The sequence below is a fragment of the Melospiza melodia genome, chromosome 16 (genome assembly GCF_035770615.1).
Source record: "Melospiza melodia melodia isolate bMelMel2 chromosome 16, bMelMel2.pri, whole genome shotgun sequence".
Classification (NCBI taxonomy): Eukaryota; Metazoa; Chordata; class Aves; order Passeriformes; family Passerellidae; genus Melospiza; species Melospiza melodia.
In genome coordinates this window covers 2,307,501-2,321,868 of record NC_086209.1, presented here as the reverse complement: position 1 = coordinate 2,321,868, position 14,368 = coordinate 2,307,501, and the positions used below count along the sequence as shown (strand labels likewise).

The following is a 14,368-nucleotide window of genomic DNA, read 5'->3' as shown; positions in this document are numbered from 1 at the left end:
GAGTCTGTCAGACACCAGCACTGTGCTGCTTCCCCTCTGCTGCTTTCCTGCCACCTCCCACACCAAGCTCCCACAGAACCCTCAAGGATGCTCGGCCCTGACAGGACCCTGATCCCCAGGGCTCACCCCTGACAGGACCCCAGTTCCTCTGGGTTCATCCCTACCAGGACCCTGCTTCCCTGGGCTAATCTCTGACAGGACCCTGCTTTCCTGGGCCCATCCCAACAGGACCCCCAGGGTTTACCCCTGCCAGGACCCTGCTTCTCTGGGCTCATTACTAACAAGACCCTGCTTCCCTGAGCTCATTCCTGACAGGACCGTGCTCCTCAAGGCTGATCCCTGCCAGGACCCTGCTTCCCTGGGCTCATCCCTGCCAGGACCCTGCTCCCCACCTGGGCACAGGCAGCTGCAAACTGGAGCAAAACGTTCCCCATTCCAGATCAGAGTTGAAAACTGCAAAATTCTGCCCCCAGCTGCCACTCCTTACCCATCCCACACATCCCCTGAGGGATCAGCACCCCTGGCAGAGCTGCCCACACCTGCAGGACACTCCAGAGCCATTGGGGCAGCTCCTGTGGCACCCCAGCACTCCCTGGGCACCCCATGAGCAGCAGCCTCCAGCAGCTCTGCTCTCTGCTCCGTGCCAAGGCAGAGTTACCCAACTTCTGACCTACTTCTGCCTTGTGCTTCTCCCCTCCCCGCTCCTGCCCTCAGTCCCCAATTAAATCTGTGTGAGATTTCCTCAATTATCCCCTTCCTGCTAATAGATGTGGAAAGAGGATGCCATAACAATGTATTCCCCTGGCACTGGTTCAAAATACATCTCTGAATTAATGTTGAGGAGTGCAGGATGCAGGAGCACTTTAATTAAACAGAAATGTATAGGAACCAGCAGCTAGGTTGAAGAAAGCTGATCTTTTGCTGCCACCACAACACTTCATGCAGTGAGAATCCTTGTGCTCCTCTTTAATTGACAGGCCAATAAATCAGCACTAATCTCCCCTCTCTGTGTAGCTGTGCATGCTGATGTTCAGCTATTTTGGAATTCACTGGCACAACCTAAGCAGTAACATGCACAGGAACCCTGCATGGAAAACACTCCAGGCAAACCTTGAAACCTGTAACAAAACTTGGAGGGGGACCTGAGCAATAAAAACCTGTGTTTGGGAATTGTGGCAGGTGTGAAGCTGTATATATATACACCTTTGGAAAGAGGAGGAGCAGGAACAGAGAATCCCAGCTGAAGCCATTCAGATGTTCTGATAGGCATTTGCAGTTCTGGATGAATACAGAGATAATTTGAACACCACTTCTAATTGAGACAAAAACTGTGTGTGAAGAATAGGGAATGAGCCTGGGAATCACTCTGCCCATTACAGAAGGCATCAAGCCTCTGCTCAACTTTACAGCCCCCTTCTGCCTCATCCCACAAAAGTGTTGGGAGATAAGAAATTGCAAGTCTTCATAAAAAGGAGGCTTTAATCCAATGGAAGCTACATCTGCACACCTCCAGCTGCATTTTCCATAGCCAAGTTCCTGCTTTATCTCCTCTCCTGGCCCAAAACCATCTCCTAACAGCTTGATAACAAACTGCAATTAACCACATCACTGCAAAGGGAGCTGGGGGTACAGAAGGAAAACACAAGGTTATTTTAAGCCTGGTGGAGAGGAACTTGCAGCACTGTAAAGGAAGCCAGACCCCAGCCCTGCTGCAAACACCCAGAAAACTCCCAGGCAGCAAATCCCTGTACACAGCAAACAGCCACTGGGGTGATCTCAGAATTATTTAGGGCACTGCAGTGCTGGAAGAGGCTGAAATGAGAAGAGATGAAGACTCAAGCCCAGGCAGCATCTCTGCATGAGATGTGAAGCAGCCCCCAGAGCTCTCTCAGAATCCCAGGGGAACACAGCAGGGACCAGGTTTTCCCCATGCTGGAGATGCTGAACATAGGAAGGAAACATTTTTTAACTTTCTTTCAGTATTTCTTCATGCTGTGCCTGGGACCTGGATGTTAAAATTACCAACACCTCTGGGACCAGAGTGCCATCTCTCAAACCCTCAGTCCCCTTCATCTGTAAGAAGGAAATAACTCCCATCCCACTGGCATTACAAGCAGCAACACTCTGGAAAACACACTTTGCTCTAAACTTGAGAGGCTCTGAACAAAAAGCTGCAGCTTCCCCTCTTGCCTCCCTCCCTGTTTGCTCTGTGTACACCAAAGGCCTTCATTTCCACCTTACTGCACATGTACTGAAGCTATTTTTGGCCAAGAGTGACGTGGCTTTGTTTGCATAACTGGGTTCCCACCTCATGATCTGCCGCTCTAATAGTTTGCAAAATAATAGCTGGAAAATGTCTGACTCCAAATAAGTGCCTGCAAAGTTCAGTTTGCTTTTATCTTAAGTCCAAAATAAAGGAAAATAAACAAAAAAACCAAAAAAACACAAAAACACAAAACAGGAAACAAGCCTTCCTGCAGCATCACTTATAAAATGCTTCAGCAAGATGTAATACAAATTATTTAGTGATGACCAGCTGGGATGTGGGGATTTAATTCTGCTCCTGATTTGGATGAGGGTAGGAAACCAGAAAAGACAAGCCCAAAGTCACACAGGAAGAAAACCATTTTACACAGTGGGACCTTAACAATTCACGTCAACCCAAAATATCATCTGCAGGAAATGCAAACTTATCACTGATGGCTAAAAACAAAAGCACAGCTGAAAATAGCAGCATTTCAGATGAGGCAAGTACGTTGGTTGGACTATTCTCAACTGTCAGAACTGAGCTGCAATCACACATCTCTCTTGAGGAATATTTGGTATTTGTCCAGTATTAAAAATAAAATGTGAGATATCTTAGAAAAGAAAGAGATGGCTCCAATAAAGAATGGATGGAAATAAATCCTGCATACAGAAGGATTCAACTGCTGGTTCTTCTTGTCCAAGTCCCAACTCCTGGCAAAAGAGGGACAAAATCCATTTCTACAAGAACTTTGTCACTGCAAAACACTGTGAAGTTGGGATGAACAGTGTCCTAGTCTGCAGAGCCAACTGAGCCAGGGGAATTGGCCATTTTTGTTTTAGCACAGGATGTTTTGGATGTACCAGGTTCTTCCTTCACTGCCAGAATGGTGCTGCCCAAGCAAGAACTCCACATGTGGGCAGGGTTATTGCTCAGGTCTGCTTGGGACATCTCCCTTCACTGTCCCCCCCTCATCCCTCAGCCTCAGCCACTCTCCATCCAGCATGAACAGGGCTTGAGGCATTTCCCTTCCCACTTCTCAAACTCCCTGGCTCCAGGGAAGCCCCAGAGCAATGAAGGTGTGGAGTCCCAAGTGTGGTTATTAATTGTTGTGGTATTGTGAAGGTCTCAGGATGAGGTGATAGCTGAGAATTGACTCTAAGTTCTTAGAAGACTGATATATATATTATATTATATTATATTATATTATATTATATTATATTATATTATATTATATTATATTATATTATATTATATTATATTATATTATATTATATTATATTATATTATATTATATTATATTATATATTATACTATATTATATCTAGTATATTATAGTATATTATAATTATATACTAAAATTACACTAAAGAAAGAGAAAGGAGACATCAGAAGGCTTGAAAAGAAAGATTAATAAAAAACTCGTGACTGACCAGTCTTGACACAGCTGGACTGGGATTGGTCATTAAGTAAAAACAATTCACATGGTGGGTAAACAATTTTTCAAATCACATTCTAGAGTAGCAAAACATGGAGAAGCTGAAGTTTCTCAGCTTTTCAGGAGAAACAATCCTGGCAAAGGGATTTTTCAGACAATATTCAGTGACATCCAAGGTCATGGTTCATGAGGGAAGTCACAGGAGCAGCTGAGCCCCTGCAGAGCCCAGCCAGAGTGAAGCGCAGGGACAGAGGCTGTGAGCTCTCCCTCCTCATTTCCAGGCAGGAATTTCTCACCTGCACAAACCCCTGAGCTGCCAGGGATGGGAGGAGAGTCCAGGAACATCTTTCTTAGCCTGCTCTGGAAGGACAGCATTGTGCTGTGCTGTATTCCAGCAGGAATCACAGCGCAAGCACCAGGCAAACACCTGACAGCACACAGTGCAGCAGCTCTGATGGCAACAAAATGCCAAACAAACGTGCACAGAGCTCTGCTTTGGTGTCTCAGCCTTCCATGGGGTCAGTGTGGGGTGGAAGCCCCCAGTGCCAAGCCCAGGGCTGTCCTGGGGGATCTCCAGTGGCACACACAGCTCCTGCTCCCAAGGCAAAGGCAATCCCAGCACAGCTGCTGCCAGCACTGCCTGGGCCACTGATGCCTCAGGTTTCACCTTTTCTATTTTTCAGCTTCTGTGCTGCTTTAGTGTGTGGGTCTGGGATTCACATTAGGGGATGGAGAGCTCTGTGCATCGAGCAGGGAGACAAAACAATTCCTGCTCTAACTAGAGACCCAAAGACAGCCAATCCAAATCTCAAGCCCAAAACCACAAACAGTAGACCGAAGAAAGAAAAACAAGAAAGATAAAACTTCATGAGCTAGAGTTGTAATTAGACAATTACCTCCAATATACTCATGGACCAAAACTCATCCATGTGAGAGACCCCGTGTTTGGTCGTCCATTTTGTGGCCATTCTGGGTTCACCTGGAGTGTAGCCCTGGCTGGGCTCTTGTGCTACCCAAAGTAGATCTATTGAAGCCTCCTAATAAATCCCTACTTTATTCTTTAACTCTGTCTAGTCTCTGTTCTAGGTCAGCCCTCAGAAGACATAACCAGTCCAGAGCAAACAACATGGCCAGGGCATCCCATGGCATCGCAGCCACCAGAAAGCTCCAAACAATTCCATTTACCTTTGTCTCGTTGTTTTCCTGCTTGCTGGAGGATTTCTCCTGCCTGCAGCCTGTTCAGGTGCCTGGCAGACACCTGCAGCAAGGCAGGCCTGGCCCTGCTTGCACTGTGCTGCTCACTGCTCAACTCAGTCCCCTCCCAGCACCGTGGTGACACTGGTGTGACACAGCCACTGCCACACCTGAGCAGCTCAGACACAGCCAGTGCCCCCACAGCACAGCAAGTCCCCTCTAAAAGACAGCCAAATCCCTTCCTGACTGCAGTGGGATTCTCCAGGCAAGGTTAAACCCACCTCAAAATTTGTGTCAAGAGGTAGAGCTAAGGAGCAGCCACCATACACAGCACTGGAGTTACTCCTGCTTGTAGTGAAGTCCTTGCACAAGGAGGGGTGGAAAGGGACTCATCCCACAGGGACTCATCCCTCCTGGAGCTGCTCCCTGGGCATCCCACTCCAGCTGCAGCTTGCAGCAATTGTTCTGCTTCCCTGTCTCCCCCAGCTGACACACAGCATCCCTGGGGACAGCCCTGCAGGGGACACCAGCACAAGGAGTGCCAGCAAGGTGGGACAAACACAGCATTGGCTGAGCTCAGAGATGTGCAGCAAAAACAGCTTCACCTGGGAAGCAACCTGTGCCCAAGCAGCTCCACACACTCAGAGGTTAAACCCATTGCTGAGGGCAAGAGTGCTCCAAGGCCAGTGATAAAAGCCCCCAAAAGTCCCCACTGGCCACAACCTCTGTGCTGTGACCCTGCTGCTGCTGCTTCCCAGAGCTGCAATCCCTGCAGCCTTCCCTCCCCAGAGGATGCTCCCTGCAGGAGCTGCTGCACAGCCTGGCTTGGTCCTGGGTGGGAAATGGGATTTCCCACTGGGAACAGCAGCACTGGGTGGGAAATGGGATTTGCCACTGGGAACAGCATCACTGGGTGGGAAATGGGATTTCCCACTGGGAACAGCAGCACTGGGTGGGAAATGGGATTTCCCACTGGGAACAGCAGCAGTTGCAGCCAGCTGGTATTGCCTGTCCTTCCCAGTGCAATCCCTGAACCTAGCACAGCAGAGCTGCCATGAAATGTCTGCTCTTGTCCAGAAAAGACTGATCTCTCAAGGTTTTTGGACAACCCTAGATATTAGAGACTGAAAGAGATTTATTAGGGGAATCATTCTGTGGATTCTGTGCAGTCCATGAGGAGATGAAGCTTTCCCTGCCCCACTGAGGAGCTCACTGCAGGCCAGGTGACTGCATTGATATAATACCCAAGTCCCCTCTGCAGCCTCTCATCCTGCTCATTTCATACTCCTCCAAGTACAATCACAGTGTTGGGTCACTCCTCCCAGTTCAATTCACGTGTGAAGCCCTCCATAAATCTGCAGGACAAAACCAGCGACAAAATTAGACCCTTTATTCCTACCTTTGGTACTAGGGACAGCTTGTTACCAAATCCACTTCAGCTTCTTGAATGCCAAGGGCAGAGCAAAAGTCAGAGCAGCTGCTGTGAGCCCAAATTTTCAGGTGCCAGCACCTCAGCAGTGCGTGCAGCTGCCCTGGATTGGGGGTTTATGCACACCCCCCCTTCCAAAGTGCATGAGCAGCTGGGGTGAACAGCAAAGGGGACAGTCCCAGATGTTCCTTCCAGGTCATCAACAGAGCCAAACCAGTGCTCTGGACACTGTGGGATCACAGAGCTGCTCACAGGAGCAGGATGGTGCTCCTGCCTCTCCAGGATCCCAAGGGAATTGCCCTGGGCCCTGTGAAGCACCCAGAGCTCACCACAGAGTCCAGAGAGCCACACACAACCACTCCCACCATCCCCACCCACCCTGGAGCTTCAGCAGCACTTCTGGGATGCATCTCAAACCAAATGCAGTAGCTCAGAAGACATTTTGGAGCTCTGACCTGTGCTTTTACCTGTCCTTCCCAAATTTAGCTCCTTTTCAGCTACACACAGGTGACACCAGGGTGGCCTGGAATCAGGAGCACAGCCAGGGCTTAGGAAGCACTACAAAAGCATTTGTTCCAATATTTACTCAGGGATTTTTCATGCTACACCTACCACAGCCTTTAGTTTATTGGGAACACAGTGCACAGGGGAAGGGCAAACCACAGAGTCTATACTGCTGCCAAGCAAAATGTCATTAAGGTTTTAGCAATGCAACACAAATTGAGTTTACATTAAAGCTTCTTTTGTATAAACCATATCCCAGAGTGAAACACGGTGACAGAGCTGAGTAATGACTTGGAGCAGAGCAATCAAGGTGGAACTACAGAGCAATAGGAAAAAGGAGCCATTCCAAAGTGCTATTTAAAGTTAGGCTGAGAGCTCCATTTGAAGAACAGAAGTGATTATGTACAGTCACCACTGCACACAGTTAATGCCATGTAGGATGCAGTACCTACCACCTGCAGCTGCACAGAGACACCCTGAGGTTCAATGGCACTATAAAAACCATCACCAAGGAGGCTGAGATTCTTCTTAATATAGACCTATACATAACTGCTGAAGGGCTGAGCAGTCTGGAACTTCAAATCTCTCTTGTGCTGCCCAGCACATAAACCCACAACTCAAAGGTGACCATTTGCCATTTCAAACCTCTCCTTCCTGCAGGATTCAGAGTCCCTGAAGGCCCCCAGCCCGGCTCTGCACAAAAACACAGCACTGCTGAATGATTTTCTAAATCCCCAGCAGGCCTGCCTATTATTAGTATAGAGATAATATTATACTATATGATAGTATTTTATATATATATATATATTATATTATAGTGTATATTATATTATAGTGTATATTATATTATAGTGCATATTATAATATAGTGCATATTATATTATATTATATTATATTATATTATATTATATTATATTATATTATATTATATTATATTATATTATATTATATTATATTATATTATATTATATTTATAGTATTATATATAATATTATACTATATATATTAGTATGTCAAAGAAGCTCCTCTCATGCAAAGTTTCCAGTCTAGCTAATTAACAGTGGCTTCCTCCAGCAGATAAATTTGGGCTTTAGTCCCTTGTACACAAGTGTGGTGGTGTTCACAGGGGTTCCAGGATGAGGGAAGGGATGAGAATCTTGACTCCAGCCTCCTTCAGAAGGCTGATTTATTATTTTATGATACACATTATATTAAAAGAAAATTATATACTAACAGTATACTAAAAGAATAGAGAGAAAAGGATTTCATCAGGAGGCTAGAAAAGAAAGGAATGGAATGATAATAAAATTTTGTGACTGCTCACAGCCTCAACACAGGTGGCTGTCACTGGTCATCAAGTAAAAACAATTCCACATGCTGGGTAATAATCCTCCAAACCACATTCCAAAGCAGCAAAACATGGAGAAATTGAAACTTCCCAGCTTGTCAGGAGAAAAGATTGTGGCAAAAGGATTTTTCAGAAAATATGTGTGTGACACACAAGTACAAAGGGCAGGAAGGGAGGGAAGGAGCAGAGGACAGCAATGGCTGCAATCACCTTTAAAGGCTGCAAATTAAAGACAGAATGAACACACATGGAGAGGAGGCTTGCAGGGCATGGCAAGGTTGGAAAGAGCTCTCATTTCCAGTTGCTGCTGTGTGCTTTGCTCTGCTCCCCGTGCATCCCTGGGGAGGAGCCAGGGCAGGCCCGTTCAGGCGAGAGGATGCGAACGGGCTCGGGGCTGACCTGCAGCTCACACTCGGCTCTGCCTGCCCGTGCACACCCAGCACATCACACACAGCTCAGGGGCTGAAAAGGCTGCACTGCTGCAGCCAGGGGGGCAGGGACCCTGCCTGGGCACTCCTCATGCACACAGATGGGGCTGGATCACAGCACTGCAATACTCTGAAGTTCAATCCCTGTTTCCCCCTCAAAAGAGCAAGCCAATTTTGATTTATTTGAGTTTTTCAGAACTTGCAAAAAATTTATAAATGGCTAAATATATTAAAAAAAAAAAAACTCCATAAAGACTTCAGAGCACTGCTAAGCAGAGCAGCTGAATAGGTTTATCAAGATATAAAGCAGCCCTCCCCAAAATATATGGCTCAGACATACCCTGCCAGCAGAAATACTCAATGTTTAAGATGAGGGAAGAGAGATTCAATGAGGATTTGTTTCCCTGGCAGCCCTCCATACGTGCACATAAACCTCTTGTAGCACCACACTGATATTTAAACTAATTAGCACCAGGAAAGCCTCAGGACTGTGCTTTTCTCCCAGCCTGTTCCCAGGGACACAGGGGCTCCAAAATCTGGCTGTGATCACATCCCACTCACAGCCCAGGAGCCCCAGCACAGCCCCCTTCCTGCCCAAGTACACAGGAACACAGGGCAGGACACTTGGCAAAGGGAAAAAAATCCCCCCTCTGCCCAAAGTGCCCACTCAGCACTATGTGAGAGGATAAAAATAGCAGGCAGGAGAGCTGGCCCTGAATAGCAAGCAGCATTCCTACCCAAATCAACTTCCCCTTCACTCTGTTCTCCTGCAGGCTGCACGTTGCCTGAATTTCCTATTCCTCATAAACACAGCCATGGGGATTTAGCTCTGGGGAGCTGCAGACTGGCACATCCACCATCATTGCTCTGGCAACCCCCCTCCAGGCTCTGGAAAGAGCTCCTGACTTCCAGAGGAGAAGGGACAGGCTGGGGGGTGGGTTTTGTGAATATTCAACACCTCTGCACAGCAGGCCTGCCTATTATTAGTGTAGGGGATGTCAAAGAAGCTCCTCTCATGCAAAGTTTCCAGTCTAGCTAATTAACAGTGGCTTCCTCCAGCATATAAATTTGGGCTTTAGTCCCTTGTACACAAGTACACAGGGCAGGAAGGGAGGGAAGGAGCAGAGGACAGCAATGGCTGCAGTCATCTTTAAAGGCTGCAAATTAAAACTCTCAGCTAAGAGAGGGAATTAATACACGTTGAGAGGAGGCTTCCTGTTTCAGGAAGGGCTGAATATCTCTTCTTTCAAAAAAAAACTGGATGTGGCACTCAGTGCCATGGTTTAGTTGAGGTGGTGTTCGGGCACGGGTTGGACTCAATGATCTTAAAGGATTTTCCAACCTGGAGGTTCTGTGATTCCTCCTGGAGCACATCCCCAGAGCACCATTTGGAAAAGGCTGGGATGATTTTGACTGGGCAGCAAACAAGAAGCAAAGATTCCCTCACAAGGGCAGCAGAGGCAGAGATTTGGGTCAGGGTGGGACTGTCACCCTCTGCCTCTGCCATCCAGACCATCACACATCTCCCAGCACTGCTCTGGGGCTGCAGAAGGGAACTCACTGCTGCCCTTGCTCCAAGGATCAGCCCCATCCCAGGTGGCAGAACCTGCCTGAGGGTAAATCAGAGGCAGGAGAGATGCATGGGTCCTGTCAGGGCAGCCTTTCAGGGCACTCTGATCTCTGCTGCAGCAAAGCCTGCACTTCAGGGCACCTTCAGTCTCCTGCAAGTTGGTCCTGACTGTGCCAAACAAAGGCTCTAAGGGACCTAAGTGCTAAACCAAAATGCTCTGCACATAAACTGCTTCAACACAGAGTTTTCTCCAGGCTGAAGAGTGTATTCTGGAAAAAATAAAGACTGAAAACTTTTGGAAGTCTGACCTTATTTATTTTTACTTGCTTCCTAAATCAGGAGAGAAATAAAAAAAAAATATTGTATGGCTCCATATGTACCACCCTCCAGTGGTTCAGTTTCTTACTCCCACCTCCAAAGTGGAACAATAACCTTATCTACTCCATAAAAAACTTCTCCAGCTTGTGCCCAGATTTCAGACACTTTCTTGGAAGGATAAATCCCTGCTTTCTGCTCTGCCACCTTACTGGGGTCAGCTGTCAATGACAGCACCTCACCAGAGACACCCAGGCCCACAAATCTCACTCCAAATTTATACATTTGCCAGAGCAGAACTTCTTTCTGGCCAAGAGGTGATGTGCAGCCCTGTGGATCTTCATTGAGCTTGGGGCAGAGGTGACAGCTGAGTTTTCCAGCACTGCTCTTGTGAGCCACATTTGTGTATTCTGCTCCTGCAGCACCTGCACAGCACCTCTGATTTATAAACCAAAGATTTCAGAGCTTCCTGCTTGCCATGATTTAAAAACAAACTGAACAGACCTCCCCAAAGCCAATTCTCTGCCTCAGGGGGGCACATGGCATGGCCATGTCTGAGCCAAACAGCACCCACAGATCTCTGGGGCCATGAGCTGCTCACTTCCCTTTCCAGCTCCACATCCCTCCCACCATCACCACAGGAGAAGCAGTTTCTTTGCCAACCTTTCCCAAACTTCAGCAGAGTGTTTGTTTGCTGAGGTTTCAGTTTTCCACAGCTTCTCTAAGGGCCTCTGATGCAATCTGGACTCTGTTTGCAATCTGAAACAGGCCTGGCTTTAGGATGCTCAAGGCACAGACAATTCAGGAACAATTTTGTGTCAAAACAGCACCTTGGCTTCCAGGAGGGCCTCCAGGACAGCCATGAAAGCTGTAAGGCTCCTCTTAAAGAATTAATAAAATGATTAATTAAGGTGTAATGAAGTGATTAATTAAGGACCAAATCCATCCATGCACTGGTCAGTACCAGACCCTGAACAGGGACACAGCTCATGGGTAACACACCTGAGACACTCCAAGACAGGGCTTGCACACTGCACAACAGGATACTGCACTGCTCTGCAGCCACCTGCCTTTATCCTGGCCCCAAGGACAAACAGCTTTATTGGACAGGGATCATTTCATCTTCCAGGAAAACTTTGTTCAAAGCTTTAGATGTTCAGCTTGTCTGAAAGCAGAACAGCTTTCCTGAGTTGAAAGGAGCAGTTCATGTCTCGGCAGCGAGGTAGGACCCAAAGGGGAGGAAGAGAAAAAGAAGAGATGAACTCCTTGTCTGTCTCTCCTCTGCCTTTGTACCTCAGCCCACAAAAACTCAGCAAAGAAAACAGAAGTGATGCAAGATGGAATTCCAGAAAGTCACAAGTGACAAAAAATCCAGCAGTTCATCCCTGCACGTGTTCCCTGGAAAGCAACACCCAACACAAGGAGGGTGGAGAAGTCAGCATCACTCACTGCCAACTTCCTGTGATGGAAAAGCACACACAGAGGCCAAGGACCCCTGGCAATCACATTTCAGGAAGGCAGCTCATCAAATATCAAAGGGGAAAGGAATACAAGAAAGGTCTGGTAAGGAAGGACAGCAGTAGGGAGGGAAAGAGCCACAGAGACACAACAGAAGGTCAGTTCCCCTTTCCACTCCAGCAGGGAAATTCCTGGCTCCCAGTCCATCCTTTGTTCCTGTGCCCTAGAGGAACAACAAGGGCTGAACCTCTTCTGCCATAGTCAGTAGAAAACTCTGCCTGCATCACAGGGCAGGCTGGGAAATCTGCTGGGTTTGGGACAATGTGGATCTGTTGGGTACCAGTGAAGCCAGACTCATGAGCACTGCAAATCCAAAACAAGACCATGAAATAACCAAAGCCTCCAGACTTCAAACACAGGGCACAGCAAAAAAAAAAAAAAAAACCAAAACAAAACACCCTGCCCAAGCAAGGAAACAGATCAGACAAATTATACAATTTTTGCCATCTTTTCTGAATTTTTCCCAGAGAAAAACATGAACGTCCCCGGGCCCACAACAGCTTCTACTTCCCCCACCAGAAGCATCATTCACAAAAAAAGAACCAAGTGGATGGATTGTGCCTATATTTGCAAAACACTTTGGGAAAGAAGCAGTGACATGAATTTGTCACCGAGATGGTGCTGGGAGCAGCACCAAACCCAAAGGACACAGGGCTAAAAAAGGAAGGAGAAAAAATAAACCCATCAAAACCAGGGAGCACATCTGAAGGCGATGGGAAACGTCACAGTTCCCTCCACCTGCAAGGAGCACTCAGCCACAGGCACAGGAGGCCCAGTGACAGCCCAACAGCCTGTGCCACGCATTGAAGGGACACTGATTTGGGGAAAAGACAACACACCTGAGCTTTTATTGCTACAAAACAACACCAAACCAAAACCCCATCTGTGGCTGAAGGACCCAGGCATTGAGGAAGCTGTTAGTCAGGCACATTGCTCTAAACACAAAGCCCAAAGCAGGCAGGGACACGTTGCACACAGCTCCTTACCCGACTGATCTGCAGCTTCTCAGCTCCAGGCTTGAAGAGGTTCCATCGACGGCCGCCGTTCCTGCAGTTCCCGCGCACCTTCAGGGTCTTTGAAGCCTGCTCGTTCTCAGCTGCCAGGAGAAAATCCACAGGAACAAAAAAATAAAAAAGGAATGACAAAAGATAAATGCTGTGCTTTAGCTCAGGCTGGGGGCGGAGGCTGTTCTTTTAAATGAAAGAAACAAAATTGTTTGCAAGAGACTCATTCAACCTCTCCTTTAGAAAAAGAGAGCACAGAGTATATTTAGGTGCTTTATTCAGTGCTCTTGGGATGCAAGGGAAATAGTGCAGCTTGGATACTACAGAAAGGCAGAGCCAGGAGCCACATCCCAGTGTGGGGTCGGCCCAGCTGGGTGTGGAGCCAGGATGCTCTGCCAGCAGCTGCAGGAGCAGGAGACCCTCAGCAGCCTGTCCCAGTGTGCCCAGCAGCTCCCTGGGTCCCCAGCAGCAGCACCTGCAGCAATCTCAGCTGCACACTCACCATGGTCCATAGGTGGGTGCATTTTGGACCTTTCCAGGCCTTGGAAAATAAACAGTTCCTCCAATTTACACACAAAGCAGAAATGGGTAAGGCCATAAAAGCTGGTTTTTTTAAGGAAACTGGGCTGGTTCTCACCCCCAGCATTTCAGACCAAGCCCTCAGTGATGCAGTTCTGCTCTAGCTTTTATATTGTTCAGATTCTCACACCAGACCCCAGACTGGCCTTGCAGATGGCACTACCCAGGCACACAGCAGCTTGTGAAAAAGAGGCAAATGAGCTCTACTTTTCCAATCAACCAAAATTTTCAGCTCCACATCCTATCTCTTTCTTTTTGGGGTGAAGCTGCCATTATGTATGAGACCAGAGTTTTCCCTCCCACATTTGGCAAGCTTAAATTTTAATCCCTTCTTCCATCAGGTTTTTTACAGCCCCTGGCCTAGAGGGAAGGAAACAGAACTGAGCACCACTGGTGTCCCCAGAGCAGCTGCTAGCACAGGTACATGTGATCCAGGCAGTGCTCATATGTGATACATGCATCCTCACAGGTGTTTCCAGCACCTGGAGCTCCTCACCCCAGCCATGGAGCAAGGATCTACAGAAAACAGCCATAGATCTCTGGGGTCATGAGCAGCTCGTTTCCCTTTCCTGCTCCACATCCTTCCCAGCTATCACCACATAAGCAGCAGCTCTGGAATTCTTCCCTAAAAGATGCACAATGCTCAATTTCTATCTCCTGACGTACCTCTCACCTGGCAGAGGTTTCAGACTGCGTCAGTCCTGAGGGGTTTGAGACCAGAATAAATGGTTCCAGGCTTTGGGAGAGAGGAGATCCCCAAACCAAACAGGTGGGGGCTCTGCCCTGCCCAGGCTGG

The 14,368-nt window shown here is 47.7% G+C and overlaps 1 protein-coding gene across 3 annotated transcripts in view; it reads right to left on the bottom strand.

The window, feature by feature from the left end:
• The window catches only part of ARHGEF9 (Cdc42 guanine nucleotide exchange factor 9), a 210,320-nt gene that overhangs the window by 160,820 nt on the left and 35,132 nt on the right, over positions 1–14,368 (bottom strand). For all 3 annotated transcript variants that reach the window (XM_063170295.1, XM_063170293.1, XM_063170294.1), the window contains exon 4: positions 12,976–13,085. In XM_063170295.1, coding sequence (XP_063026365.1) covers positions 12,976–13,085 — 110 coding nt within the window. The remainder of the gene's footprint in view (positions 1–12,975; positions 13,086–14,368) is intronic.